General features: G+C 32.7%; 1 protein-coding gene across 14 annotated transcripts in view; it reads left to right on the forward strand.

The window, feature by feature from the left end:
• Positions 1–18807, forward strand: part of GPHN (gephyrin) — a 636202-nt gene that overhangs the window by 154739 nt on the left and 462656 nt on the right. For all 14 annotated transcript variants that reach the window (XM_043556393.1, XM_043556386.1, XM_043556392.1 and 11 more), the window contains one exon: positions 6458–6536. In XM_043556393.1, coding sequence (XP_043412328.1) covers positions 6458–6536 — 79 coding nt within the window. The remainder of the gene's footprint in view (positions 1–6457; positions 6537–18807) is intronic.

Consider the following 18807-nt stretch of genomic DNA (forward strand, 5'->3'; position numbering starts at 1 on the left):
CAAAAGTGGTACTTACATACCATGGAAGTAGGTGGAATATTATCTAGCCAATGGAATATTATCTAACCATTCAGAGGAATGAAGTAATGCAACATGCTACAGCATAGATGAAGCTTGAAAATATTATGCTACGTGAAATAATCTAGACACAAAAAAAATCACATATGCTTCCACTTGTATGAAATATCCAGAATAATTAAATCCACAGGGATAGAAAGTAGATTGGTGGTTGCCAGGGATTAGGGGAAGGGAGGAATAGGGACTTGCTGCTTAATGGGTAGCAGGTTTTCTCTTAGGATGATGAAAATGATTTTGGAAATAGAGGTAGTGGTTGCAACACATTGTGAATGTACTAAATGTCACTGAACGTTACACTTTAAAATGGATAATTTTGAAAAATAGTTAATTTTGTATTATACGAATTTCACCTTAATAACTAAAACAAAATAGATTTATCTTGAAAAATATGGGGCATCTGGGTGGCTCAGTTGGTTAAGTGCTGGAGTTCAGCTTCAGGTCAGGTCATGATCTCATGGTTCGTGGGTTTGAGACCCATGTCAGGCTCTGTGCTGACAGCTCGGAGCCTGGAGCCTGCTTCAAATTCTGTGTCTCCCTCTCGCTCTGCCCCTCTCCCACTCACGCTCTGTCTCTCTCTCTCTCTCTCTCAAAAATAAACGTTAAAAAAATTAAAAAAAAAAAAAAGAAAAATGTGACTAAGATTTATGCAGTCTCAATTTTCTTATGTCAGCTGTTAATTACGTATGTTTAGAATAAACAAGTAACATGCTGAATTTTTGGTGGTATTTTAAAATCATAACATATTGACATTTTCCACTAAACATTTAACTTTCACACTATGATCATAGAAGGGGACAATTTTTAGAAAGGTATGTGGTGTTTCCAAGAACCAGATCTTAAGTTTTTGATACTCAAGTATTTATTTTTTGAAGCACTTATATCAATATCTTTATCTTATTCTGTGATTGTAAACTATTGTTGAATTTGTTCAGTCTAACTTTGAATAAATTAATTAGAATCTCTAGATAGCATAAACTTACATTTTATTTTAATTTTCAGTTGTTTTCACAGAGCCATTTCTTTGGGATTTTATTTCACTTGGGTATTTTGAAACTATGGAATGAATGAGTTTTAAATTGGATCTGTTTTTACTGTCAACTTAGCAATTTTCAAGTGGTACCTTATTTTCACGTTCTTAAATATGGACAATACAATAGGTTAAATAAATACTGAATTCTTACCAAGCTGTATTTTAAACAAAAATTTTTGGTGATAGAAATACTTTTGTTATAGGAAAATTCTTCCTGACCAGAACAAGATAGAATATAAATGTCATCCTGAAAGAAAGAAATGACTAGATCTTTCACACTATAGCTTCTAGTAATCAGATGGAATAATCCATAATAGTAGGACTAAGAAAATACATTATAAAGATTTTATCAAAGATCATATTGATCATACATAATACTTGTTGTAAGTAGGAAAATGAACATGAAGTGTTCAGCACATAATGTCAACTATTACTTTGATTGTAAATCATAAAAAAATGACTGTATACAAAAATAACATATTTATAATTAGCCAAGAACCTCGTTAGGATCCATTTCATAAATATTTCTAAGTATATACGGAGTTTGAATGCTGACTCTTGCTGACCGTAGGCAACCTGTGATTCTCACGTATAAAATACTGATGAGTAGAACTAATACTCTTCTGAGGTGTGTGTATGTATATGTGTTTCAGCCTCTATAAAAATTTCTTCAGTATTTTTTTCAAATATAAATACAGCTCTTTAGCTTAAAGTGGAAATGGATGTCATTGATCTGAGATACCTCCATAAAACCCATGAGATATGACGCATGGTTAACTAACCACTTAACTAGATGATCCATAATGTTTTATTCTACTTTAAAAGCCGTAATTCTTTAATAATGCTTTGAGTTGAAATTTAGGGTCTTATAATGAATTTTAGTTGTATAACTTTTATGTGTTTTGAAGTTATGGAAATGTAGGAGAATCCAGAATATGTGAATGATTGACAAGAACTATGGTCTCTATATGGTATAGTGTTAAGAGAAGAAGGTCTAGAGTTACAGCATCTAGATTTTCCCAGTACTTCTATTTATTAGCTATATGATTGATAGGATGTTTAATCTCCCCATGCTTCACTATCTTCATCTGTAAAATAGTAACACAGATAGGTTTATCACTGGATGATAAAGAAGATTAAGTGAAATAATAAATATGAAATTCTTAACATATAACAAGTACCAATTATTTTCTTGATTATAGATCCAAAAGTTTAACATTTTCAGGGAAAAGTGCATATGATTGGACAAGAACTCTGCTAGAGTCCATTTTACAAATATTTCTTTCTTTAAAAAAAAAAATGTTTATTTTGAGAGAGAGAGAGAGAGCGAGCAGAGGAGGGGCAGAGAGAGAGAGGAAAACAGAGAATCCCAAGCAGAATCTTCACTGACAGCACAGAGCCCAATGCGGAGCTAGAACTGCAAGATCATGACCTGAGCCAAAATCAAGAGTTGATTTCCCAGGCGCTCCAATTTTACGAGTATTTCTAATTTTTCTTTGTGTCCTTCCAAGTTAATTATTGTATCAATTTAAAACAGATTGAAGTTCAAGTTTATAATTTTAATGTTAGTACCATAAAGTTTGACCACATTTCTGTTATAATTTCTTCCATTTTATCTGATATTTGTGGTGACATGTGGAAAACATTTTATTAGTCTGTGGAATGAAGAGTGTAATCGTTCCTGTAATCATATACTGTGGGAAAAGAAAGAGTAAATTATGGTGATCCAAAATCATTGATTTTAATGTGTTTACATACAAAAAAATCATGTTCATTTTCTTCTTAAAAAGTACTATATTCTTATTTACAATTAAAAAAACAAAATTTGTTGTGTTGGTAAAAAATAAAACTTTAAATATGATATACGTTGTTAGGCACCTAAAGTTTTAGAATTTTTGTTAACAGACTATTTTAGGTTTCTTCCTCTGTTTTTAACTTAAAATTTGGATGGGACATGAATTTTAGAAAAGTCCCTTCTTTAGCAAAACTCATTTCACAGGTAGCTGACTAGCAAGCCTTTAAAGGAGCAAAGGTTTATTCCATTTTAATTAAGCCTCCAAAATTTTCAGGCTCTTGAAGTTTATAAATAAGCTCTCATATTTGCCAAATTAGGCAAGAAACTTTATGAGAACAAATTTTATGATATATTATGGCTTCAATTTTAGTTCAGCTCAGCAGGAAACCACTTTCTTTACACTGTGTCAACATTTTATTTTTTCCTTTGGCCCTATTCAGGCAATGGTGTAATAAAGAGCATTTGTATTAAAATTACAAAAAGGAAATTTGTAAATCAACAGGTTGAGATCAGTGTCTGTTAAATATGGAATGAAAATTATATATTAATGAAAATCATTTCACTCGTGGCAGAAAAAAAAGTGGGGAATATCTTTTTGGATTTAATAAAAAAATCCAAACTTTATTCAACTTCAAATATTTTTAAAGCATCATTGTTTATAGGTATTATCATTAAATTCAGAGAGAGATACAGATATATAATTTTCAGGGACTTATAAAAAAGGGAATATAAAATCCAAATAAAATATTAGGTACTGAATCTTTGAAAGGAATCAGGTGAATGTCATATTATCTTTGATCCTTCTGTAGGTTAGAAATGACTAAGTTATATATAATAAAATTGTTAAATTGAAATAGAAAATAATCAATACTTAATATTTATGCTACAAATACAAAAATATAAGTAAAGTTTTATTTTGCCTTTAATTTGGGGATGGATATTTTATCAAGGTATATACTTTTAGATTTCCGGTTTTCCATCAGGATATTAATATCTTTCCATTGTCTTCTGGATTCCATAGTTTATGTTGAATAATCAGCTGTAAGGTTTATTGTTTTTTCCTTTGAAAGTGATGTGTCCTTTCTCTCCTCCTGGCTGTTTTTAAGATTTTCTTACCATCTTTTATTTTTAGTAGTTTGACTGCTGGGTGTTGTGTTATTTTACTTTTTCCAATGTGTGGTTTGATGTTCCTCCTGAGTCAGTGAATTAGTGTGTTGTATCAGTTTTGGAATATTCTCAGCTGTTTTCTGAAAATATTGCTTTGCCCCATTCTCTCAACCAAAGCTGGAGTCATATACTCAACTACAATTACATTGGGCTATTTGATTTCCACATGTTTCTTTTCCTCTGATCTTTTCATCTTCCCCCTCCCCCCATTGCTTCTGTTTGGATATTTTCTACTGATCTCTTCATGTTCACAAATCCAGTGTTTTCTGTGTTGAGTTAGCTCAACCACTGATTTCTGAATTTCAGATATTGTGTTTTTCAATTCTAAAATTACTATTTGATTCTTTTTCATAGATTTTAATTCTTTGCTGAAATTTTACTTCTTTCATCAAGTGTGAATATTTTTCCGTATCTTCAACTTCTGTTAAGTAGGTTTTTTGAAAGTTTAAGTTTTTGTAAAGTCCTTATCTTCTGATTCTGTATCATCTGTGTGTCACTATAGACACACACAGACACAGACACACACACACACACACACATATAATTTTTTCTTTTTGTTATTGGTCACATTTTGTAATTTCTGCAATATACCAAATACTATTTATTATAAGATCATAGAAATTAATGTAAATGTTATTTAGTGTTAAGTGCCAGTCACTTTAACTCAACTTCAAATTGAGATGGATAGAGTGAAAACTTTAGATATATACTTAGTATACCTCGGGTTTTAAATGTCTTTAAGAGCAAAACCTGTTGTGTGCCATATTTCCGATGTGACTTTGTACTTAAGTACTGTGAAATTATGAGAAATTTTACTTTATCTTTTGAGTTCTGTCCCCTTTTCACCCCCTCCCCACATCCCACCTCCCACCTTGCTTGTGGTTGAGAGTAAATTATTCTTAGGGGAGATCTGAAGTTCTACACTGAAAGTGGTAGGCTCCACCTACTGTAATATGACTTTGACTCCTAATCACCACAGTACTATAGAAAACATTATTTGCCCTCTGACACATTTTTTCCTCCTCATTCCAAGTCATCTTGTGCAGTCCTGGCCCTCAGCAAATCTCCAGCAGAAAACTGTCTATGTTTTAGAGTTCCAATGGATTTCAGTCTGTCATGCCAGCCTATGAACCATCAAGAACTATGCTGGTTTCTCTTTTCCCTAGTATTGTTCCTCTTTCTGACTCTTAGGTTATAAGTGGCAAATCCTCCTAGAAATGAAAATAATTAGGAAGCTTGACTCACCTAAGAAGTGATACCACTTTTCTCCTCATTTATCCTTATTAGCTCACATTGTTGTCTGATATCTTTAAGAATATAACTTGGAGGGACAACTTACCTTTTTTTCCCCTAGTTGTTGTGGAATCAGTGGTTTGCTACTATATGCTGGTAATTTAGTCTTATAAAAGTAAGAACAAAATTTAGACCTATGTGTTTAGTCTTTTGTGTGTTGTATTTTTTTATTATTTTAATTTTTAAATTTTATTTAAACCCCAGTTAGTTAAAATACAGTGTAATAATGATTTCTGGAGTAGAATTTAGTGATTCATCACTTACATAGAACACCCAGTGCTCATCTCAACAAGTGCCCTCTTTATTGCCCGTCATCCATTTAGCCCATCCCCCCACCTAATACCCCACCAGCAACCCTCAGTTTGTTCTCTGTATTTAAGAGTTTCTTATGATTTGCCTACCTCTCTGTTTTTATCTTATTCTTCCTTCCCTTCTGTGTTCATCTGTTTTGATTCTTATATACCACATATGAGTGAAATCATATGATATTTATCTTTCTCTGACTTATTCCACTGAATATATACTCTAGTTCCATCCATGTTATTGCAAATGGCAAGATTTCATTTTCTTTGATTGCTGAGTAATATTTCATTTGTGTGTGTGTGTGTGTGTGTGTGTGTGTGTATATACCCACGTATATATAAAACATCTTTATCCATTTGTTAGTTGATGGACATTTGGGTTCTTTCCATAATTTGGCTATTTTTGATAGTGCTTCTATAAACGTTGAGGTGCATGTGCCCCTTGAATCAGCACTTTTGTATTCTTTGGATAAATACCTAGTAGTGTAATTGCTGGGTCGTAAGGTAATTCTATGTTTAATTTTTTGAGGAATCTCCATACTGTTTTCCAGAGTGGCCCTGGCTGTATGTGTTGTATTTATATAAAGTTTGTATGCTTAGATTATTGGTTTGTTATTGAATATTAATATTTGTTGCAAAATCTGCTAGGTCCAGAAATTGATCAACGTTACTGTTTGGAAAAATGCCATCCAGAGAGCCAGTTTTAATTTAAAATTCCATTTTGTCAGTAGTAATTAAAATAAAATGTAAACAAAAATTAATTTTCTTTTTCTCTCTCCCTCTCTTGTTTAGTGAGTGATAGTTGCTTCAGGAATCTTGCAGAAGATCGCAGTGGGATAAATCTCAAAGATCTCGTACAAGATCCTTCTTTGTGAGTATTTGGTTTTCATTACTAAGCATAATTCAAAACTTCATGGTTGGTGTGACTTTTTTCAAAAGAATTATAACTAAGAACTGATTTGAGGTTGAGTAGTTTTTCTTTTTTTTTTTTTAAGTTTATTTATTTATTTTGAGAGTAAGAGAGGGGCAGAGAGAGGGAGAGAGAGAATCCCAAGCAGTCTCTGTACTGACGGATCATTGCAGGGCTCAGTCTCACAAGTTGTGAGATAATGACCTGAGCTGAAATCAAGAGTCAGATGCTTAACTAACTGAGCTACCCAGGCACACCAGCTTTTTCTTTTCTAACAATTTGAGTTACATATAGTGGAGTACATCCAATAGTTTCAGTAGAAGTGAAGATATAGAATAGTTTCTTTTTAGAAATAGGTAGTAGAGGATGACATAGCATTATGATTAACAATGGACTTTCAAGGAGTCTTACTAACGTTTGATTGTATCTTGCCAGTGTGGCAGTAGCTACTGAGCAGGGAAATGATGCGTAATTTATTTGCTGGAGAAGGTGCAATTGAATTTGCTCACATTAATTTTAAGTTCATAATCATTTATAATACTTGTAAGAACAATTAAAAATATAAAATAATTTATAAATAATATATTTGAATATTTAGAATATATTTATAATATTTCATATTAGAAAGCTTTATAAGGAAATAATTTTTGAAGAGTTTTATAGGTTTCAATTTTTAATGTTCTTACTAGTGTCTCTATTTTTTATGAATTTTTATAATTTTATATTTACTATAAAATACGCATATTATCTTCTGTATGAACATACCTAGATGATCTTACCTCTGGGTAAGATCACCTTTTATTTAAAAAAATATAAAGACTAGTTAAGCCTTTGGCAATGGAGAAAAGAAAATGGAATGCTGGCAGGTGTTTTTAATGATATGTGTAATGCATTCAGTAAAATATATTGTAACAGGAAATCAGTCATTCACATCACATATAATCTATATTCCCACGAGTTTTACTAGTAATTCATTGAGTATTTTGTGATGAATGAAACACAAGCATGTGTTGAATCTGAAAGATATTGATTCTTTAATGATTTTCCAGTTATTTAAAAAAATACAGTCATAAGACACAGAATCTTGAAAATGACTGAATCTTGAAGTTTATAGTGTAATGAATTTATAAATGAGTTTCCAGACTCAAGTCTCTCAGTTCTGTTTCTCTTTTCCTTACTCAAAAGGAATCCGTATTCTTTCTCCATGACTTTTATTCCAGTGAAGACTGACATTTGTCCTTTTAGTCTATAAATATTTAATCAAGAATATAACTATTTTATGTGGCTGTAAATATTATGAGTAAATTAATGTTGATAACATTTATTTGCATGAAGAGTTCTGTTTTCCATATGGATATGGGAGGAAACTTTATAATTTTTCTGAAAGATTTCATCCATTTGAATGAATAACGTAAATTGTTCCATTATTGTACTATTTGTAAGGCATATTTTTGGTCACAGTAGTAGTATTTATCTGTGTAATGTAGTCTTTGTGGAAAAGATGTGTTCCTGTAGACTTTAATAATATAAAAGCCATGGAGATTTATACTTGAATAATTGATTATAACAATGAGTTATAGTGTTCTGAGAGAATTTGATACTTCTTCCCAGAGTACAGAATGATATTCATCATGCACTAAATTTTATGTTCAATCTTAGTATTATTAGAAGAATTTATCTCAGATTACTACTGTATGGACTGAACAAAATTATTCTAAGTCTCTGGTTTTAAATAGCATATATCTTAATTTAGCATCATTCTTTTAACTTGGCATTAGTCTTGAATGTAAGAATTTAGTGATAATTTGTTCTTGCCTTTGCCACTTGGATTTGGAAAGAACTTTTTTTATGAAGAATTGTCAAAATGTACTATTAATGACTCAATTCATATTTTAGAGACATATTTGTTCCTTAGCAAAGCTCTTTAAGGAAGGAAGTGTCCTGTGTAGAAAAATGATGTATTTTTTTCAGTTGTTACTATGGGACATATTTTATTCTGAGTTATCATTCTATAGCAGTATTCACTTAATAGATACCTCATGGGTAAGGATTTTTCTTTTTGTTAAAGCCATTTACTTTTCTTCTGTCCTAAACTCCTGACAGAAGTCTTTACTATTTGTTCATTGATTCATGTACACTACATAGTTCTATAGAAGTTAAATTGTTTATGTTGCATCATTGAGTTGAAAATATGTCGGAAATGTTTTTACAAAACCTCCTCCTTATAAAAGTAGTTTGATGAGACCTCCACACTAGTATAAGGTTTGTTAAAATTGCATACATATGTGATTTTAATAAATGCTCCAAATAAAAAATATTACGGTATGATATGTGTATTTAATGAGTGCTTTATGTATTTACCTATTTGGTAGACTTATGACTTACCTACTTGAGCTGCTGATGCTGAAAGTAGGTGATGTGTAAAGAATAATTAAGTCTTCCAATCACTAAGGCTGTTATAAGGAAAACAGAAGAAAGAAAGAAGGGAAAATTAAGCTGAAGAGAACCCATGGTATCTGGTTAATATTGACACTTGGAGCAGTATGTAGTTTGTCGTAATTGGATAAATGAGCAAGTGTGGAATTTCTGGGGACAAAGTACAAATATCAAATCAAATCGTGTGTGTGTGTGTGTGTGTGTGTGTGTGTGTCTATAAATGGATGAGTGAAGTTTTAAGGGTTTACTCCTTCAGAGGAGAATGAAAAGGCAGAAAAGGAAGTGACTAAATCATACTTTCAAATCTGTGTCAGGGCAGTGTAATAATGTGATAGGTTCTCCGTAATTTATCTAGGTTGTGTATAATACACTCCCCAAGATTTTGCTTCCATTGTATAGTAAAACTAATTATTGGACTTGAATGAACTGAGTGAGCTATGATGCAAGAACATGATGGTGGGATGCTCTGGGAGAAAAAGTTGAGAAGGTTGCGAATCCCTAAGAAAAACTTTCTGGACTTATTACTAACTTCTGATCTGCGTTAATAATGAGAACAGAATGTAACTTTTGGGAAAATTGAAGTAAAGGGGATGGATACTTGAGAAATTCTCTTTTTGATAGTTATTCTGAGAATATTTGTTTCTATCACAGTCTTGCAGGGGTTAAATGTAAGGCCAAGTAGAACTTGACATTCTTTTCTAATGAATGTGTTTAAGGATTTGTTTGAAGTAGTAACTTTCCTGCATGTCGAATTTTGAAATAAACAATTTAACTGTTTTAATAGCTCATCTTATATTTAGGATTATAAGTGTTTTAAGATGGATTTCTTAACTCTGTGTGTATAATGTATTGAGTTGTGTTATAAGACCTCTTGTTTTAGTTGGGGTCTCTCAATGGCACATTGAAAAGCATTGTCAAATTTAAGTTGACGTTTCAACATATTAGAAACATATCCAATGTGATATACTTTTAATATATATATAAGAAGTTATTCTTAGCATGATATAATTAATTTTTGTTTCTTTAAGTGGAGGGATGCATGCTATTTACATTATAAAAAATCATTTATGCTACTTGTAATCTATGCTAGAGATATGACATTACATGCAAATGAAACACTGTATATAATGTTCTTTAAGTTATGTTTAGTTGTATTCTTTATAGAGGTAACTCAAAAATACTTTTAAATCTCTATTGACTATGTGCTGAAGATGAAAGATAAAACATATTACCATATTTATACCTTAGATTTCCTATTACTTAATTATAATCTATTTAACACCAATAATTATTTGAACTCAGATTCATTTATAGAAATTATTAAAGCTGTTTAAGAATCAAAAGAGGAAAAATAACTTAAGAATGAAAAGGGCAAACAGAATTGGACATCTGTTTGTATAATTCATTGTGTTGATGGTGATTATGTTTGTGGGTATGGTGGGTATGTGTTGTTTTATTTAATTTGAAGAAGCTTTTAAAAATCTAGGACCATCCTATGTGTGTTATGTAAGGTAATTATAGGAACAGTTGTTTAATTCATAGCAGAATTGGCCATCTTGTGACACTAGAAATATGATTCATAATGTAGGATAGTAATAATTTTCCTTACAAATAGGGAAAGTTTATATTCTTTGAGAATTTTGCACAACATGACAAATATGTCAGTCTTTGGGTTTTTTTTTTTTCTTTATGGTACTCAGTATATTTTCAATTGTTTCAGTAATACCAAGATTTTGAAAAAAAGATATTACCAATTTATAACTTCTTATGATTAATAAAAAAGGATGATTCAATAGAATAGACCTTAATTCTGAATTCTGGGTAAATTATATTATGAATGAATAAATACTTTTTCTTGTCGATGTTCTAGGTTATTTCTTTTAATTGTCATGAAATAAACATAACATAATATTTACCATCCCAACCAATTTTAGATGTAAAGTTCAGTAATGTTAAATATATACACACTGTTATACAACCAATCCTAGAAGTTTTTCATCCTTCAGAACTGCAACTCTATACTACCATTAAACAATAACTCCCCATCCCCCCAACCCCTAGCCTCTGGCAACTCATGTTGTACTTTCTGTTCCTATGATTTTGACTATTGTAGAAATCTCATATAAGTGGGATCATGCAATATTTGTCTTTTTGTGACTGGCTTATTTCACTTGACATAATAATCCCAAGGGAATTCTTCCATGTTGTAGCATGTGTCAGAGTTTCCTTCCTTTTTAAGGAGGAATAATATTCCATTGGATATACGTATACCACATTTTGTTCATGTTCATCCATCAGTGAACACAGGGTTGCTTCTATCTTTTGTTTATTGTGAATAATACTGCTATGAACATAGATGTGCAAATTATCTCTTTAAGATTGTGCTTTCAGTTCTTTGGTTGTATACCCAGGAGCAGAGTTGCTGTATCAGATGGTAATTCTGTGTTTAATTTTTGAAGAACTGCCGTACTGTTTTTTTTCCATAGCGACTGTACCATTTTATATTCTCACCAACAGTGTACAAGGGTTCCAATTTCTCTACTTCCTCACCAACACCCATTATTTTCTGTTCTGTTTTGTTGTTGTTGTTGATAGTACCATACTAATGGGTGTGAGGTGATATGTTCTTGGTATTTTTTTAATTTTTTTTAACATTTATTTATTTTTGAGAGAGAGCGAGCAAGCATGAGTGGGGGAGGGGCAGAGAGAGAGAAGGAGACACAGAATCTGAAGCAGGCTGCAGGCTCTGAGCAAGCTGTCAGCACAGAGCCTGATGCGAGGCTCGAACCCACAAACTGTGAGATCATGACCTGAGCTGAAGTCGGATGCTCAACCAACTGAGCCACCCAGGTGCCCCTGTTCTTGGTATTTTTAATTGAACTTCATTCCTTTACATTTTGTCTTTTTAATGATTTCAGTGTAACTCATCTAGACATTAAAGAAAAATGTTTGTTGTGATACTCTGGTATATTGTGCAGTAAACTGTATAAAACTATTTTACTTCCTTTCATTATCATAATGAAGATTATAAAGTGTAAATATGTAATTTCATAACAATAGCATTTCAATGAATTTATTTCCCTTATTTTGTATTGTATCACTTGCCTTGTATTACTGCAATTCCTGTTACACTTCATCTGTAAGGATTACTTTTATGTAAAAAAAAAATTATTTTTTAGTTAAATGATACCAGATTGGAAATGCAGTATACTAATTAAAAAATAATAACAATGTGCTAGTAAAAATGTATTTTGATATTATAGATTATTAGTGCTTAATGATGGCATTTCATAGATAAAATTGAATAAAATAGTTGTATCTGATTATAAATTCCTTAGACATGAAAATTTTATTTATTTTAATGTACTTCTTTACAAATCTTACCACCAGGTGAAAACTTCTTTTCATGGTTCTGAAACATAACTTTATCCCCCTGAGTATGTTTGACTTCACACTACAATCTGACTGAGTGATATTTTGGTCCTTTGGATCATGGCATTAAATGTGAAGGAAAAGCAAGATTGCTGTCTGGAAAGCAATCATATCTAAATATAGCCTGTACTTATCTGCTGGTGTTAAGACAGGTTGCTATGGTGAACTGAATTTCTTAAAAATGCCAGTCAGCAGAGGATAAACAGTAGTTTTTGAAGTGGTTATTTTCCATAGAGCTGTACATTCTCATACCACATGTTCAGATAAATGAATTTAGTTAATGTTTTTTATGGTCTATTTGCTAAATTTCAGTTTTAGAGTGTCTTTGAGACCTTTAATTTTATTAAACAAAATACAAGAATTTTTATTTTTTTAATTTTTTTTAACGTTTATTTATTTTTGAGACAGAGAGAGACAGAGCATGAATGGGGGAGGGTCAGAGAGAGAGAGGGAGACACAGAATCTGAAACAGACTCCGGGCTCTGAGCTGTGTCAGCACAGAGCCCGATGAGGGCTTGAACTCACAGACCGCGAGATCATGACCTGAGCCGAAGTCGGCCGCCTAACCGACTGAGCCACCCAGGTGCCCCCAAAATACAAGAATTTTTATAATGTTATCCTTTGTTTCTCTGACGATAAATTGATTTGACATGAAAATGGATTTTTTAATGGCAGCTGTTTAAACATTATTGATCATTCAGTTTGTTCTGCTTCCAACAGTTCTGCTAAATCTAAGACAGCTACCAAAGTTGTCTTTGTAATATTACCTCTAAATGTAAGTTTTTATCATTTTTAATCAGGTTCTTTTTTGGGTTATCTATTTATTGGTTTATACAGTATATATTGGAACAATACAGGTTAATGTAGGTTGGTACTATAGTATTATAGTACTATGTTCTATGTCAGAACTGCACATCCAAAGACTTTGGATTTTACTTTCCTTTTAGAAGACTTTCTCTCATCTCTGTCCTTCCATACATTCCTGAGAATGTATATTTTGTGTGGATTTATTTGTTTTAGAATTTAATAGAAAAGCACTAGTAGATGCTTGTATTAAGTTCTTCAGAACTAGGTTTAACAGACATTGTTTTTGTAGTCAAGGACCATATGATTGAGGATGGACAATATTTGAGTTGAGTTGGCCACCTAAGGCGTATGGATGACCAATACAGTATTAGAGTTTTTAAATGAAATAATGCATCATTTTAATAAGTGGGCTCTTTTATTTTTATAGTACAGAAACCTGAATCAAACTAGCTTAAAATAGAAAATGGGATTTTATTGGCTTAAAGTGTACTTCTCATGGAATCTTGAAAGCCTACAAACCAGATCAGGTATGGAAACCCCAAAGAATAGATTGAGGGAGTTTGTGCAAATGAGTTTGTTTCTTATCCTCTGCCATCATCTATTCTGGTCTTTCTTGGCATTAGTCTCACTTATGACAGTCAGACTTTCTCCATGAAACCAGGAAGATGGCTGCTACTCTAATTTCCTTGCTTCTAGCTCCATGCTGTCTCCTTACTTCCAGCTCTGAAATGTAAAATCTCATGGAAGAATTCTGAACTCGTTACTCTGGTTAATTTGGTCATTTGACATCAGCCAGTCACTGTTGCAGTCTGTCTTGGTTGATCAGTCATAGGACAGATACTTGTGGCCAGAATGATGGGATACCCAAATTAAATTTCTCTCAGAAAAAGGGGTAGGTAAACTAAGAGAGATCTACTGTATTCATTTTCAGTTGTTAATTTAAAGAAGAATGTATACATTGTCAAAAATTGTTAATTCTTTAAAATAGAACATTTTGTTTACCTGCACAAAGTATCTCAATTAGATACTGGTAGTGTATCTGCAATAATTTTAAAGGATACGGTTCAATTAATTGATAATAGTTCCATATTTGCTGATATTATTAACTATTTATATCATATGCACAAATGTGAAATGACTCAGGTGAACTTATTACTTTAGTTACAACTGGCTAGACAGCAGGTGGAATAGTGACAGGTTGTTTCTGTTTTTTCATACTTTCTTCTTTCTTAAATAGAAGAATTTCACCACTATAAATCAAAAAGGAAAAGAGTCAAACATTCTCATTTACCATTCCATTATAATATCTTAACCGAGGAGTGTCATTATAGAGGCATATAAAAGTTTAATGGAACAGTGATGAAGTATTTCAAGGAGAGGTGATCCTTGAAATGAAGCATTTGTTTAAAAAGAAAAAGTGAAGGAAAGAAGGAAGGTAGGGAGATGGAGAGGCAGGAAGAGACTAGGGGACTGAGAAAGAGAAGAAGGAAAGAAAAAGAAGGCAGAGAGAGAGAAAGGGGAAAGACTGATTATGAGAAAGAATGGAAACTCTGTATGTTATCCTGTTTAGAAATGCAGTTTGGGTTAAGTGAATGAGAGTCTAGAAGGTTAAAACTAATGATTAAAACAAAGTTTTGATATCCATGTATTTAATTTATCCAGAATACATCGACACATCTGACATTAATGGTCAGAGTGAACAAATGGATGATTGCACTGTCTACTTATATTACTTTTATATTGCTGTGTGATAAATTACCACAAACTTTCTGGCTTAAAAAAAACCCCACACATTTATTATCTCACAGCACCATGAGTCAGGATTTTGAACAGAGTTTAGCTGGATCCTCTCCTCAGGGTTTCCAAAGATTGTAACCTAGGAATTGATTGGGTTGCATTTTCATTTGGAGGCTTGACTAGGGAAGAATTGCTCCAAACTAATTCAGGTTGTTGGCAGAATTCATATCCTTGTTTTATATGGCTGAATGCTCTGCTTTTTTCTGGGTGTTGACTATTTTCCATCCACAGCTCCCATCATCTTTGCCAAATAAGGTTGCCTAACAGTGATATAGTGTCACCTTTCTAATATTCTTTTGGTTAGAAGGAAGTCCCAAGTTCCACCCATACGGGGGGAGGGGATTACACAAAAGTATGAATACCAGGAGATGGAATCAGTGGAGATCACCTTAGGGTCACACTACTTTTGAAATTTTCTTTCCTACATGGAGTCATATTCAGTAAGTTTAATTCTGTTAATGTGGAGATATAAAAACCAAAACTCAACTGATTTGTGATTTATCTCAGCTCATAGAACTGCATAGTGATAGGCCGCCTGACAACCAGATATTGTGCTCTTTCCACTTCCAGCTTTAGTTTTTACTGTTTTGGTTTTGTTATCAGTTAAAAAACTTTTTCTGTTTTATTGAGAGAAAATTGACACATAGTCTGCAATTTTAAGGTGTGTAGCACAATGACTTGACTTGGCATTTGACTTTAATTTGTGTCCTAAGTTTATAAAATATATGACTACATCTTGGCACTGACATTAAAATATTTGAAAATATTTTTTCTGCATGGTCTGTAGGTATATAATTTTTGACCATTTAATTGTTCTCTCACAATTACGTTTTCTATCATCTGTATATCTATTTTTCTCCTCCATTTTGCTTTGGAGGAGGAGGAACAGAACTTTTGTTTCTCTTGGTTTGGACTTAGGTTGGCCAAATCTGAGGAGCGAGACTATAGAGACTAAAAGTGAGACTGAGAGTGAGATTTAACACTTACAAAGGAAAAGCATCAATGGAATAATGGCAATTGAGTCCACTGTATGACCTCTTCTGTGAGTTTTTCAGTGGTAGATTGCTGGCTGTGGGATGGGAAGACAATCAAATAGGGAGGTCAAGAAGCTTGTTAATAAAAAGTCTGCATAAGTATGCTACCCTAATGGGTTTCCATATCTGCTTGTGACTCAGCCCAAATTAGGAAGAAAATGACAACAGGAAAGCTAGGAGATATGAGTTGTTTCTTCTTCTTTTTTTTTTTTTAACGTTTATTTATTTTTGAGACAGAGAGAGACAGAGCTTGAATGGGGGAGGGGCAGAGAGAGAGGGAGACAGAATCCGAAACAGGCTCCAGGCTCTGTGCTGTCAGCACAGAGCCCGACGTGGGGCTCGAACTCACGGACCGCAAGATCATGACCTGAGCTGAAGTCAGACGCTTAACCGATTGAGCCACCCAGGCACCTGGAGTCGTTTCTTTTAGAGATCTTTTGAGATTATTCTTTGAGAGATTACAGAGAATCAAATTACCTCTACCCAGCTGGGAAATTTTCCCTAATACTGGACTTTGGGCAGCAATTTCAAGGAGGCCAGCCCTTGCTGCCTTTTCTACTCTTACTTAAACAGCATAGTAAATTATAAGTACCCTAGTATTTTTTTGCCCTTTGAGAGAAATTAAAGTTTAGAGAAAGTCTAATTATTTATTATTTATTTTTTAATTAAAAAAATTTTTTTAAGTTTATTTATTTTGAGAGAAACAGAGATAGCATGCATGGGGGAGGGGCAGAGAGAGAGGGAGGGAGAGAATCCCAAACAGGCTTCCTGCTGCCAGCACAGAGCCCCATCCAAAGCAGGCTCCAGGCTCTGAGCTATCAGCACAGAGCCCAATATGGGGCTCAAACCCACAAACCATGAAATCATGACCTGAACCACCCAGGCAACCCTGAACACAGTGTTTTAGATTTGACCTGGCTGTCACTGATTTGATCTGGCTGTTGCTGAAATCATGTTTGTTATACTTCCTCTAATTCTTTGTGAATATACTTTAACTTTCTTGGGGAGGTGGGGGGCAAAGTAGGTAGGAAACCTAATTAGATATATGACTTCCCTTTCTTAGGGATCTTTTTAATTTTTAAAGAGCTTACATTTCACTCAAGGTGTAAATCACATATCATACAATTCACCCATTTAAATAACAACCTAGGTGGTTTTTAGTATATTCCAGAATTGTGTAGGCATTATCACTATCAAATTTTTACAATATTTTCATCTCCTCAGAAACCACTCCCCATTCTCCCTTTCCTAGACAACTATTAATCTACTTGTTGTCTCTATATAGTTGCCTATTTTGGATATTTTGCATGAATGAATAAGTATGTTCTTTGTGACTGGATTTTTCACTAAGCATAGTATTTTTCAAGTTCATCCACCTTATAGCATATATCAGTACTTCATTATTTTTATTGCCAAGTAATATTCCATTGTATGGATATATCATATTTTGTTTATCCATTTATCAGTTCATAGGCTTTGGGGTTTTCCCACTTTTCCTTTTATGAATAATATTGTTATAAACATTCATGTGAAGTTTTTGTTTCGAAGTATGTTTTCTGTTTGATATATAGTAAGGAATGGAATTGCTAGTTCATATGGTAACTTCATGTTTAATATTTTAAAGAAGTGTCAAAATGTTTTCTGAAGTAGTTGGCCTCCCTTATCCCTCAATTTTTTAAAAGTAACAAAATATACATAATAAAATTTTCCATCTTGATAATTTTTAAGTGAGTAGTTCAGTAGTATTAAGTACATTCATATTGTGGTCAGTTAACATCATCTGTCTCCATAATGTTTTCATCTTTTCCAAATGAAACTTTGTACTCATTAAACAATAATTCCCATTCTGTGCTTCCCTCCAATTCTTAGGAATTGCTGTTGGCAACCAGTAGTCTACTTTCCATCTCTATGAATTTGGCTACTCCAGAAACTTCCTATAAGTAGAATCATACAATATTTGTTCTTTTATGATTGGTTTATTTCACTTAGCATCATTCATGTCTTCAGAGTTCATTCATGTCATAACATATGTCAAAATTTTCTTTCTTTTTAGGTCAAGTAATATTCCATTGTATGCATATATCACATTTATTGATTCATCTGTCAGTGGACACTTGGGTTATTTCCACATTTTAACTGTTATGAATAATGGTGCTATGAACATTGGTATACAAATATGTCTTCAAGATCTTGGTTTTAATTCTTTTGTATATATAACCAGCAGTGAAAATGGATGATTCTTTGATAATTCTGTTTTTAATGTTTTGAGGAACTGCCATACTATTTTCCACAGTGAGTGTATCATTTAAAATTTGCCCAAATAGCACACATGTATTCCAGTTTCTCCACATTCCCTCTACACTTGTTATTTTCCTTTTTTGATTGTAGCCATCCAAATGGATGTGAGGTGGTATCTCATTGATTTGATTTGCATTTCCCTATTAGTGATTAGTGATGTTAAACATCTTTCCATGTGCTTCTTCATCATTTGTGTATCTTCTTTGGAGAAGTATCTGTTCAAGTCCTTTGCCCACTTTTGAATTGGGTTGTTTATTTGTAGGTGAGTTTTAGACATTCTCTGTATATTCTGGATATTAATCCCTTATTAGATATATGATTTGAAAATATTTTCTTCCATTCTGTGTGTTGCCGTTAAATTCTTTTGACATCATCTTTTGATACAGAATTGTTTAAAAAACAATTTTAGCTCTATTTCCTCCCTTATT

The sequence above is a fragment of the Prionailurus bengalensis genome, chromosome B3 (genome assembly GCF_016509475.1).
Source record: "Prionailurus bengalensis isolate Pbe53 chromosome B3, Fcat_Pben_1.1_paternal_pri, whole genome shotgun sequence".
In the NCBI taxonomy this organism is placed as follows: domain Eukaryota; kingdom Metazoa; phylum Chordata; class Mammalia; order Carnivora; family Felidae; genus Prionailurus; species Prionailurus bengalensis.